Source organism: Nelumbo nucifera, chromosome 1 (genome assembly GCF_055504915.1).
Source record: "Nelumbo nucifera cultivar China Antique chromosome 1, China Antique-T2T, whole genome shotgun sequence".
Taxonomy (NCBI): domain Eukaryota; kingdom Viridiplantae; phylum Streptophyta; class Magnoliopsida; order Proteales; family Nelumbonaceae; genus Nelumbo; species Nelumbo nucifera.
The window spans coordinates 125029267-125042723 of record NC_142649.1 but is presented as its reverse complement, the minus strand read 5'-3'; the positions used below and the strand labels follow the sequence as shown (position 1 = coordinate 125042723).

The window sequence follows — 13457 nt, the reverse complement described above, 5'->3', positions numbered from 1 at the left end:
CTGGGTTAGGGTAGGGACCTCATCTTGAGAACGCATCAAGTAGACCCAAGAAAACCGGGTGTAGTCATCAACAAATAGCAAGAAGTATCTGTACCCCCTCATAGCAGTGATGTGATATGGTCCCCAAACATCGGTATGCACAATGTCAGAAGGAACACTACTTCTCTTATTACTTAATTAATAGGTTGTTCTACAATGCTTTGCAAGCTCACAATTTTCACACTTTAAACTGGACATCTGGATATATTCAAATAAACTAGGAAACAAGCTTTTCAAAGACCTAAAGGATAAATGACCCAATCGGTTATGCCAAAGCATGACTTGACCAATAGACTGAGAAACAAAAGACCCTCTAACTTCACTACCGTCCCACTGTGAACTTCCTCCAAGCAAATAGATTCCATTTGTCTCACGGCCAGTCCCAATAACCTTCCTTGTCTCCAAGTCCTGAAAAACACATCGATCAAGAAAAAAGGCTACTGAGCAATTCTGGTTTTTAGTAATGCTGCTAACTGAAAGTAAATTGGTGCTAAGTTTAGGATCATGCAGAACGGAAGACAGGGAAATGGCACTAGACAACTTGATGTCTCCCTTGCCAAAATTTGGAACAAGTGATCCATCAGCAATAGACACCTTGTCTTTACCAGAGGATAAGTGATAGGTAGTAAATAGTGAAGGCAAACAAGTCATATGATCAGATGCACCTAAGTTTATTACCCAACAATGTTCAGTGTTACCTGGAGCTAAAGCATGATAAGCTGAGGCCCGTGTACCTGAATGAGCAAATGTTGAGGTGGGAGGAACTGATGTTGTGACTGGCTGAGATAATGATGCTGAATTACCAACCTCCTTTTCCAATTAAGTCAAGGCAGCTCAGATAGCAACTAGAGTGTTTAGTGGTGCTGCTCTTGTGCCTAATAAGGTTGCACTATCAATAGTAACAGTTGTATTAGCATTCCCCTTTTTGTTCCTGAGTTTTGCGGGAACTAGATGAGGATGTAGCTTCCAACAAGTTTCTTGCAATGTTCACATATTAGGTCATTCTTGTCTTCCTTCATATCTCTCCCCTTATCCCCCCCAAACTTGGGTTTAGTTGCTGCCAAGGCTGATTCAAGTGGCGAATGTTGTAACATAACTTTCCTACTACTTTCTTCACTGTGCACTAGAGAGTAAGCTTGTGATAGAGTCACATTATCTCTTGTTAGAAGTTGTTGTCTCAGAATGTCATACTCAAAATTCAGACCAGCTAGAATCTCAAATACCCTATTGGTTTCAACCTGCTTTCTGTAGGTCTGTGCATCCTTCTGACTTTCCCACTCAATTGTTTCTAAGTGATCAATCTCATGCCACAACGATTTCAAGGTGGAAAAATAAACCAAGGCTGTCTTCTCTCCTTGCTTAAGGTTATTCACCTTACACTTTAGCTCATAGGCCCTGGCAACATTGAGGGGCTGGGAGTAGGTTTCTTTCATGATATCCCAAATTTCCTTTAGCTGTTTTTGCCCATAAATAATTTCGGCTGATATGTGCTTGCATGGAGTTACACAGCCATGTCATAACCAAATAATTCTCCTGAACCCATTTGGTATATATTTGGTCCTCCTTGGCTGGTTCCTTGACATATCCCAGTAAATAACTTAGCTTTCCTCTACCCCAATAGCCATCATGGCTGATTGGGCCCACTCTAGGTAGTTTAACCCATCAAATTTTACAGTGGTAATCTGAAAATTGTTTTCAGGTATGCTACCAGCACCACCAGCCCCTAAATAGTTTTCCCCTTAGCCCTTAAACTCCATTCTTGGTCAAGAAAAGATTAACAAATGCCTTTTGTATCACTGAGACGAGGTAATTACACCCAAAAGTTGCTACCAGCCGAATCTACTTTATCCTTCTAGGTCGGAAATCCACCCAAAAAAGATAACCTTCCAAGTACTACTTAGAGTGCAGGGTTGAGAGTGCAAGGCTGAAACTAACTGCAGCCCTAGAATTGGCGACAGTCAAGAAACTAGAATCTTCAACCAAGAACCAGTCAAAAGTCAAGAAACAAGCCAAGAACACAACCAACTCAGCCACACCTCTTAAAGTAACCAGAAAACTATTCTTTTAATGTATCAAGAACAGTTCAGGAGGAAAAAACTTTCAGTCGAACCTTTGAAATAACCAGAAAAGGTAATCCTTTTAATAGAAAAGATTGACTTACTTTAGCAAAACTCTGGCCGCAACCTTCAAAGATAAGTCTGAACCCTAATCTTGAGGGTTCTTCCTTCTGACTTTCTGGCCACAACCTTCAAAAACAAGTCTGAACCCTAATCTTGAGGGTTCTTCCTTCTGACTCTTCCTGATTGTTGGTCATCCTCTGATGCTTCACCAACAATCTCCAAGACTCAGCCGATGATCCTTTTTGCTGGAAATTTTCCAACCCTAGGAAATTCTAGTAGAAGATCAAGACTGTAATCAATCTTGAATCCAAATAGGTTTTAGGTTTACAAAACAGAAGAAAAATGAGAGAAAGGAGAAGGAATAGAAGAGAAACAGGAGAACACAAGGGGTTGAAAGGAGGGACAGATTCTAACAGATCTGCCACCGCCACTCTCTTATTATTTATAGGTTATGTTCAGTACATAATGGAAAGGACACATCTGCCCTTAGTACTTACATGATAAATAAAGTAAATAAAACTGAAATAAATAACAACTGAATTAACAAACCGACTCAAAACTGACACTACTATAACTGAAACAAATAACTACACATGTTGTCCTACGAACACAATGGGGACCACTGCAGTGGGGCCCACATCAATGTTCTCTACACTCCCCCTCAAGTTGGGAGTAGATATCTATCATTCCCAACTTGGATAGGTCTATCTCTAACTTCTTCCTTGGTACAGCCTTGGTGAGGATATCCGCGAGCTGCATATTAGATGTGATGTACGGAAGACACAATTCTTGTGATGCGACCCTCTCTCACACAAAATGTCGATCAACTTCGATATGTTTAGTTCTGTCATGTTGCACTGGGTTGTGGGGTATATTAATAGTTGTCTGATTATCACAATACAGCATTAAGGGCTTTTCATAGTCAATACCCAACTCTTCAAGTAGTGATCTCAGCCATAAGATTTCAGCCACTCCGTTAGCCATTGACCTTGTCTCCTCCAAGAGAGAAGGTTACCTCCCACAAGGGCACAATATCCAGAGGTAGACCTTCTGTCATCAACACTCCCAGCCCAATCGACATCTGTATAGACTTCCACCCTCATGTGATTATTGTTCTTGAGCAGTATACCTCTACCCAGGCATCTCTTCAAGTATGCTAATATTCTCTCTGCCGCAAGAAGATGAGAAGTTCTAGGGGAGTGCATGGCTAACAACACTAACTGCATAGCTGATATCTGGCCGAGTGAGGCAGAGATATAGGAGCTTTCCAACCAACCGTTGGAACATAACTTTGTCTTCAAGAGGCTCCCCGCCCTCTGCACTAATCTTGTGATTTTGTTCGATGGGTGTATCAGCCGACTTAACACCCAACTTTCCAGTTTCCGCCAACAGATCTAGAACATATTTTCTCTGAGAGATAAAAATCCCCTGCTTGGATCTAGCAACCTCAATACCCAAAAAGTACCATAGTGCACCAAGATCTTTCACCTCAAACTCTTGATGAATGAGCTGTTTGAGGGACTCAATCTCATGGCTGTCATTTCCTGTCACCACAATATCATCAACATATACTGCAAGTAGTGTCAGAGAGGACTCCACCCTCTTGATGAATAGTGTATGATCTGACTGGGCCTGTACATAGCCAAACTTTCCAAGGGCTAATCTGAACCTATCAAACCAGGTTCTAGGTGACTTCTTCAAACCATACAATGCCTTGTTCAGTCGGCAAACCTTCTTACCTGTCTCTGTATCATAGAATCCAGGAGGCAACTACATGTAGACCTCTTCCTGTAAGTCTCCATTCAGAAAGGCATTTTAAACATCCATCTGAAACAAGGGCCAAGAATGATTTGCTGCAAGGGATAACAAAACTCGGATGGTGATCATCTTGGCTACTAGGGGAAAGGTCTCCAAGTAGTCTATACCATAAGTCTGAGTGAACCCCTTTGCAACCAGCCGGGCTTTGTACCTTTCAATAGAGCCATCAGCATTATGCTTCATAGTGAACACCCATCTGCATCCCACCAGTTTCTTTCCTTTTGGTGGGTCAACCAGTGCCCAAGTATTATTCTTCAACAGGGCATCCATTTCGACTTGCATTGCATCTTTCCATTCTGGAACTGATAAGGCTTCTTGCACTGTTCTTGGGATAGGGACATCGGCAATGGAAGTGAGATAGGACCGGTAAGATGGAGATAGACGATCATAGGATAAGAACTGTGAGATGCTGTGAGCTGTAGAAGTGGTGCAATGTCGCTTCCCTTTGCGAATGGCAATAGGGAGATCAAGGTCATCCACAAGAGGGGAAGTGGCAACAGTGGGAGGTGTCTCAGTAGGCTTTGGATCTGGAGCCGCAGAAGGAACTGGAGTTGGCCGGGACTGCCGATGACTAGGATCAACCTGCCTGCATCGCCTGTGATAGACTCTCAACTCCGGCTCCCTCTAACCACCCTCACCACTACAGCCATCATTACCAAGTTGAATAGGTAAAGGAACAGCCCCACTCAAACCAGCCCCACTTCCACTCTCACTGCTCTCCCCCTGAGGAAAGAAACTCAAAACAGCCCCACTCTCACTACTCTCCCCCTGAGGAAAGAAACTCAAAACAGCCTCACTCTCACTGCTCTCCCCCTGAGGAGAAACCCTAGGATAATAGGGTGTCTCCTCAAAGAAGGTGACATCCATGGAGACAAACCTTTTCCCTGAAACCGGATCATAGCAGCAATAACCCTTTTGAGTTTGTGCATAACCGAGGAAAATGCATTTGGAGGCCTTAGGTTCAAACTTGGAATGATGAGGCCCAAGAAGCTGAACAAAACAGGTACAACCAAAGGTTTTAAGGGGAACAATGAACAACTCCTTGTCTGGGTATAGAAGGGAAAAAGGGGTTTTCATATCAAGAACCCGAGAAGGAACTCGATTAATGAGATAAACTGCCGTGAGGATTGCATCACCCCAGAAGCGAATAGATACATTGGAGGTAAACATAATGCTTCTAGCCACCTCCAAGATATGCCTATTCTTCCTTTCGGCAACGCCGTTCTGCTGTGGTGTATAAGGGCAAGTGCTCTGGTGAATAACTCCATGGCTAAGAAGGTAGGAGGTCAATGGCTGAGCAAAGTATTCCTTTGCATTATCAGATCTAAGGACTTTGATTTTGGCCCCAAACTGAGTGAGAATCATCTGATGGAAGTTTTGGGTCAAAGCAGGAACCTCATCCCGAGAACGCATAAGATAGACCCAAGAAAAGCGGGTATGGTCATCAACAAACAGTAGAAAATATCTGTACCCACCCATAGAAGAGATATGATATGGCCCCCAAACATCAGTATGCACAATATCAAAAGAGGAATTACTCCTTTTATTACTTAAAGAATAAGAGGTTCTACAATGTTTGGCAAACTCACAACTCTCACACCTCAACTTTGATAACTCAACAAACTAAAATAAAGCAGGAAACAGACTCTTCAAAGACTTAAAAGACAAATGACCTAATCGGTTATGCCAAAGCATAGCCGAACTCACAGACTGGGAAACAAAAGACTTCTTATCCACTGACTCCTCCCGACAAGAATTCTCTCCAAGCAGATAGATCCCGTTCGTCTCACGGCCAGTCCCAATCACCTTCCTCTTCTCCAAATCCTGAAAAACACATCGGTCAGGGAAAAAGGTTACTGAACAGTTCATGTGTTTGGTAATACTACTAACTGAAAACAGGTTAGTATCAAGCTTAGGAACATGCAAGACAGAAGATAAAGAGATAGTATCCGAGAGCTTGATGTCCCCCTTGCCCGAAATGGGAACAAGAGAGCCATCAGCAATGGATACTCTATCTCGGCCAGAGGACAAGTGATAAGAGGTGAACAATGATGGCAAGCTAGTCATATGGTCGGATGCACCTGAATCTATTACCCAGCAGTGGTCAGTATTACCTGGAGCTGAAGCATGGTAAGCTGAGGCTCGAGTACCTGAATGTGCAAATGCAGATGTGGCAGGAGCTGATGGTGACTGAGATGGCTGAGCTGAACTCCCAACTTCCTTTTCCAACTGTATGAGGGCAGCCCGAACAGCAGCTAAAGTCTCTAGGGATGTGCCCGATGAGGATGTTGAATCAGTGTTCACGGCCACATGAGCATTACCCTTCTTATTTCTCAGTTTTGCTGGGACCAAGTGAGGATGTAACTTCCAACAAGTATCTTTTGTGTGCTTGGGTTTCTTGCAATGTTCACATACCAGATCCCGTTTATCTTCCTTCTTCCAGTCCCTTTCTGAATCACCCCCTGGCTTAGGTTTAATAGCTGTCAAGGCTGGGAAAGGGGGCTGAAGCTGCATCATGACTTTCCTCTTGGTCTCTCCACTATGCACCAAGGAGTATGCTTGAGAAAGGGTCACACTATCTCTTGTCAATATCTGTTGTCGCACAATGTCATATTCTGGATTCAAACCAGCCAGAAACTCAAATACCCTATTCGTCTCGACTTGCTTTCTATGAGTCTGTGCATCTTTGGGACTCTCCCACTCAAGGGTCTCTAGATGGTCAATCTCATGCCACAAGGATTTCAAGGTAGAGAAGTAAACAGAAACTGGCTTCTCTCCTTGTTTAAGGTTGTTCACCTCACACTTCAGTTCATAGGCTCTGGCAACATTAAGGGGTTGGGAATAGGTTTCTTTCACAACATCCCATATCTCTTTGGTTGTCTTTGCCCACAAGTAATTTCGGCTAATATGTGGTTGCATAGAATTACACAACCATGCCATAACCAAATAGTTCTCTTGAACCCACTTGGTGTATGTTGGGTCCTCCTTGGAAGGTTCTTTCACATCTCCCAAGAGGTAACCCAGTTTTCCCCCTTCCTCCAATAGCCATCATGATTGATTGAGCCCACTCCAAGTAATTTGACCCATCAAATCTCATAGTTGTAATCTGAAACCCGGTTTCAGATACACTACCATAACTGTTGTTTCCAAAACTACTTTTTCCCTGACCCTTAAACTCCATCTTTGATCAAGAATCAGTGGCCACAAACTGGTAGAGCCACTAAACCAGAAAACAGAGTAAAACAAGCAGGATTGAAATCTGATCTGAAACCAACACAAATTGGATCTGAAATCTGATCTGATCTGATCCGAAATCTTATCTGATCCGAAATCTGATCTGAAACCAACCCAAATCTGATCTGAAATCAATTGCCTATCACAGTATATGCAAGAAATCAACTCAAATCTGATCTGAAATCAATCAGCATGCACAGTACCAGGCAGCCTATCAATCTGAGATGCTATTTTTCTGAAATCACTACTATGGGGCCTACTACTGCGAGAGCAAAATTAGAATTTCAACTGTAGGTCTGAAATAAGTGCTCAGCTGCACTCTCCAAGCAGTCCGCACAAGTGGGACTTGTCGTAGGGCAATATGAAACCCTAAAAACTGATCACCTCTGAGAGGGGGGGGTTTGGCCCAACAGTCAAACCCTAGAAACAAACTTAAAAACAGTTCGGCCTCTCCTTCTAGATAGGTCCAACCTATCTCTACTGATTGCAGTCTCTGAAACTCAATAATAAAAAAAACTTATGGATTTCGATTTACTGCCTTCCAGGGTTACCTGAACCCTAACCTTCGTTGCTGCTTCCTGATTACCAGCTCTCTGCAAGCCGCGGCAAGTCTTCAACTGCTGCGAACCTCTTCTGGTAATCTCTAAGATTCAGTCACCGAATACTTCTTCATAAGCTTCCAGCCCTAGCTAGTCCTCGTGTGGTCGGCTGGACTAGACACACATGAGAAGCCCTAGATAGGCTCTGATACCAAGTAGAAGATCAAGACTGTAATCAGTCTTGAATCCTAATAGGTTTTAGGTTTACAAAACAGAAGAAAAATGAGAGAAAGGAGAAGGAATAGAAGAGAAACAGAAGAACACAAGGGGTTGAAAGGAGGGACAGATTCTAACAGATCTGCCGCCGCCACTCTCTTATTATTTATAGGTTATGTTCAGTACATAATGGAAAGGACACATTTGCCCTTAGTACTTACATGATAAATAAAGTAAATAAAACTGAAATAAATAACAACTGAATTAACAAACTGACTCAAAACTGACACTACTATAACTGAAACAAATAACTACACATGCTGTCCTACGAATACAGTGGGGACCACTACAGTGGGGCCCACATCAGTGTTCTCTACAATTCTTATGCAGCCGGCCATGTCAAACTATCATAAGATTTCCTAGGTTCGCTCTGATACCATGTAGTCGTATGAGACTACTAACAGCCAAAGCTGTGGTGTATAATCAACAAGAAATTAAGAAGATGAGAGGAGAGAATGAGAGGAGAAAGAGAAAAGAAGAGAAGAAGATTTCGAAGGAAGGATTTCAGAAAAGAAGAGGATGCTTAATCTGCCGCCCCCCTCTTTCTATTTATATTAATTCTGAAGTAAGGATAAGACTGCTTACATGGCAAAATTAAAATCCTAATAAAAGGCTAACAACTAATTGTGGACTGACACTTAAATAACTAGTAGTTGTATACGAGTACAATAGAAAGAGGTGGGGACCACATCAGTGGTTTCTACGTGTTCCATAAAATTCTTCCTCTTTTGCTCAAACCTTCCAATCTCCACCCCTTTAATAATTCCTCAATTGAGTTAATATTGCATCAATCAGAAAGACTTCTTTAAGTTCTTCACTCTGATCATGAACCTTAACAACTACAATAAGAGGGGCATCATTTACATGTACCAAGCAACTTAAAGACAAGCAATACAGTGCACCAGCATGAGCATGGAAGTTAATTTTCTATTTTCATGTATAGACAAACAAAAAGTATTTTCTTAAAGATCCAGTGGGAATTGGAAACTCTACAAGGGCTGAGATACTAGCTGTTGTACAAGGATTACAAATTGCCAACCAACTTGGAGTGGAGAATTTGAAAGTTGAGGGACATTCTAAGGTGGTAGTGAATAGGTTGTTTGATTCGGATACAGTTATTCAGGGCTACATGGATCTTCTTAAAAAAATAAATAAATGGCTATGGCTTACAAGGAATATGTCAGTCAGGTTTCAGTGGGTTAGCAGATCGGCAAATGCCTTGACAGATTCTTTGGCTAAACAAGGGACTTCTTGGGTTTCTTTGTATTGGACTACCTTATAATTGGATTCCGATAAGAGTTTGGTTTGATCTCTTTCCCAAGAGGAGGTAACATCTTGTGCCTCTTTTTACAGAGATTGTACACTTTCTTACTTTAATTAATAAAACCACCATTCAGTCATCCAAAAAGAAAGATCAAGGGGAACAAAGAAGACAAAAGGATTACCAAAAATGAGGAGATGGAAGTTTAAATCTAGTTAGACTAACTTACAATTTTAGGCCCATTAGAACATTCCAATTTGCTTTTATACAACATTTTAAGATGCAAACATGATTGGCCTGAATTACAATGATAAAAGAGACAGGAACCAGTTAAAAACTGAGCCATCAACTCAAATGGCTCAAGATGCAAAATATATATATATATATATAAACTACAAACACTAACCACTCACAGCCAGATTTTACATAGTAAAATGACAACAATAGCCCTAAACATAAAAAAGCACACAAAAATAAATAATAAATCAGAAAAATCAGCTGCAGCCACCAAACATTCAGAAACAAATGAATCAACAACCCACAAGTATATTAAACAGACTATGCAAATGAAACCAAACTTATACTCACTTCTGAGGATAGTCCTTCACTAAATTGCATGCCATGAGATAAAGCTCATTTGAATGGCCAAGCTCCATCGCTGCTGCTAAATGCACCAAAGTGCATTTCAAATGGAATGGATCTCTCTCAAGTAGTCTAAAATAAACATGGAGAGAAAAAAATATATATACATTAGTTAGAATCATACATAGTACATCAAGTACAAAATCTAGTTGCACTCTGTTCCCAATTCCTTTCCAACTTACACAGAAGTTAAGTCAAAGCATTTCTGATATTCTCCACACTGATGATAATATTCCGCTTTGCATGCCAGCAGATCAGTGTTGTTTTTCAATGTGTTTGTAAAGGAGGGATCTGAAGAATTAATGCCACAATTTCCTTTCTCCAGTTCTGTGAATTTTGCTTCAACAACATTTTCTTTGTCGTACTGGATGATAGATAGTTGAAAAGTAAACAAAGTGTTGATTAATAGGTCATCATAATGACAACAAACTGAAAATATGGAAGAGTCTAGTGTAAACTATGAACTGATTAAAGGGGCACAAATGTCGATGGTCATTCACATTTTTTGCTTGAAAATGGATACATTTTTAAGTTGTCTGAGTTTTTACCTTCTTTATTAGACATGAATAAAATGATGAGAGCCATCCATCTTCAGGACCAAATTGCAACGATGACAGGAGACTGGTTTCTAAAATATATTAACATAAAACTAAAATATGTTAAATATTCAATCTTCCAGACAACCAAAAAAAATTGAAGGACTGCATACTAAAAGAGAGCAAGTAGGTTCTGTAGAATAGACGGAATGCATGCTCAACAATTTAAAAGACATTCCCAAGGATATGAGAGAAAATATCTAAGTTACAACTTGGAAGGAAGTACCCATGGGAAAGAAGACTTAGAAATTCCTAATTTTTACATGGACAAGCTCACATGCATAAATGAATATGAAGGAAACTTCAAAAAAAAAAAAAAAGTGAATTCTAAAAGCCTCTTACCTTCTTCACAAGTTAGCATGTGATTGTCAATAAGACATTCCAAAGCCTACAAAATGTTGAGAGACATAACCATTACACAAATTACAAAAAATGAATATTTTGAAAAAGAAGAAAGAATGTAAAATGCCATATTATTGGTTACATGACAATAATAACCTAAAAATAGAAAACTAAGGGTGTGAAATGTATGGGAGAGTTGGGAGGGTTTCTTTGTATGGTGACCGTTATCTACCCAAATTCTTTTTCTTCTCTATCCCCCATGCAAAACCTCCTTTCCTGCCATATAATATATAATAATTTTCTTTTCTTATAAAATGGAAGAGCACATTTAATAAAATTCAGGTATATGTAATGGGTTTTAGGAAGTCTAGTTACAGTAAATTCATTGGCTTCAGTTTACAAACATTTTTTAAAAGATATAAATAAAGAAAAAAGATTATGTTCCTACTATTTTTTACTAAAAGTTTGTACCTCATAGCATAATGGATCAGCTTTGATTGCAGCCTTGTACCTTGAAGCACCACAAAGGAGGTGAATGTATGATCTCTTCCAACCAATATACAGTTCAGTTTAAAAGAAACAATTAAAAATGAATGCATTATTTAGAAAAAAAAAATGAAAAGAAAAACAAATTTGAAAAACAAGGATGACCACATGTCTTAAACCAAAATGGTGCCACTAAATGATCATCAGACCTCAAAAGCTGATATAAATTTAGAACAAACAATAATAGCTCACCATTGCCGAGCCTGAGCACGGTTTTCTAGAGCCTCATATGCCTTTCCTCGTAGAAAGCATATTGCCGAAGTAATCTGCCACAGGATATAAGAAAGAAAGTCTCATATTTAAAACCTAGACATGGCAACAAAGTTATGAATTAATATTAACTTCATCATATGACAAAATTGTACTACGACCAAAAATTCACCTACCAAAAAAAAGGTTGTTTGCAAAAGACGATACATCCAGCACGCATAGTACAAATGTACAATGGGAATTCATAGGAGATGATAGAAAACAGAAAATTGTACAAAAGACACCCCTACATAAATAAACAAGGAGACAGGAAGAGATAATCCCTCACAACACCATCTCCAGCCAGACCAGCAGCAATTTAATTGGATGATCTTGAAACCCATGGAGAAACAGATTCATTCTGTCAATTCTTTCTTTCCTTTCTTTCTTTTTATTGATAATTTTCAGATTTTATTAGAAGGATTAAATAATATGGTATGGTACAAGGACAATGTGCCATGCACCCCTAGTCGGCTAGTCATACATAGACTTGCCTTTGCTGCCAACCCCAAAGATTCCAACATTTTGACTTGCATACAATCAAAATCCAGATATTTTTCAACAAAATCATGATTAATAGAGCCCGGATCTGCTACTAAAAAACAAGGTTGTTAACATCAAAGTTTTGTGCCGCCTGTTCTCAACACATAAGACATGCACTTGTGCCCTTAAAATCTCCCATGTGTTGAGAATAGGTGACATAAAACTGTAATATTAGCAGCTTTATTTGTTGCAACATATATGAACTGTTATTAATAACCTCCCAATGCAGCTGGTTTCCAGTAAACCCTGTTTTGCTAGTACATTAGCCAAATTATTTTATTAGTGGATGATCTTTGTACTCATGTGGAAGTTGCACTTAGTTATTTAGCCAGCTACCTCACTTCCTTCAATGAGCTCCTTTGATGCGCCCACCCTTAATTACTTAACCAGTTATCTCACTTCCTTTATTGAGTTCCTATGATGCCAAGCTCCAAGACCATCCTTTTATAGCCAGCCAGTAATTACTCTAGAATCCCCTTCCACCAAAATGTCTTTGTAGTTCAATTGTTTCCCTAGCCTTGGAGAATTTATAGTAATGCTGCACTTGTTGAGTTCCCCAAGTGATAGGACTTGGGAATATGACCAAAATTTTGCCATGATTGTTCCTCAGTACTCCACCAATTCAAATTAGTGTACACTTAGGATTAAAGACTAAGAGGCAACTGAAAGTGACCACATTCATTATCTTGGTTCAAAATTCAAAACAAATGAGAGACCGAGGAGGATGACACCAAAGGAATTAGCAGGATGGGCAACATGTAGGGGTGCATCCGAAGTCTTATGTTATAGTTGATAGGTGAATAGCACTCAGGCTAAAAAGAATATTCTACAAAATGGTAGGGGTGCTCACGGTTCGGTTAACCGAACTGTGGGGCTTTTTTTGGAACCGAACCGGTACTACCGATTAATTTTTTTATCAATAACTCTGAAAATTTTCATTAATTAAGATGCTTAATATACAACAAGAAGTTACAAAGAAATCAGCATAGAAGCTGACCCAAGACAGAATTACAAATGTGCCCAAAACATATATGTTCTTTGAACCCCTTGCTTTGCTAAGCTATCAGCCAAGTTGTTGGCCGATCTCCTAACCCAACCCACCTGAATAGACATATTTCTTGACATCCATTTGAACCTTCTGAAATCATTCTTCAGCTGCAAGGTCACTCCTTCCCCTTTTTGCAACCATTTTATCATAGCTTTTGAGTCTCCCTGGATGATCAGTCTATTAATCCCCAGCACTTTGGCCTTC

At 40.0% G+C, this 13457-nt stretch overlaps 1 protein-coding gene across 3 annotated transcripts in view; it reads right to left on the bottom strand.

The window, feature by feature from the left end:
- The window catches only part of APC6 (anaphase promoting complex 6), a 69323-nt gene that overhangs the window by 37801 nt on the left and 18065 nt on the right, over nucleotides 1–13457 (bottom strand). For 2 of the 3 annotated variants that reach the window (XR_016080090.1, XM_088894164.1), the window contains exons 3-8: nucleotides 11606–11679; nucleotides 11339–11378; nucleotides 10868–10913; nucleotides 10478–10557; nucleotides 10112–10293; nucleotides 9876–10001 (exon numbers count right to left, since the gene is read on the bottom strand). Coding sequence is in view for 2 of the 3 variants with exons in the window: in XM_088894164.1 (XP_088750290.1) it covers nucleotides 9876–10001; nucleotides 10112–10293; nucleotides 10478–10557; nucleotides 10868–10913; nucleotides 11339–11378; nucleotides 11606–11679 (548 nt within the window). In the remaining variant the exon portion in view is untranslated. Of the gene's footprint in view, nucleotides 1–9875; nucleotides 10002–10111; nucleotides 10294–10477; nucleotides 10558–10867; nucleotides 10914–11338; nucleotides 11414–11605; nucleotides 11720–13457 lie in introns of all 3 variants that reach the window. The other variant, XM_088894165.1, reaches the window with a different exon arrangement.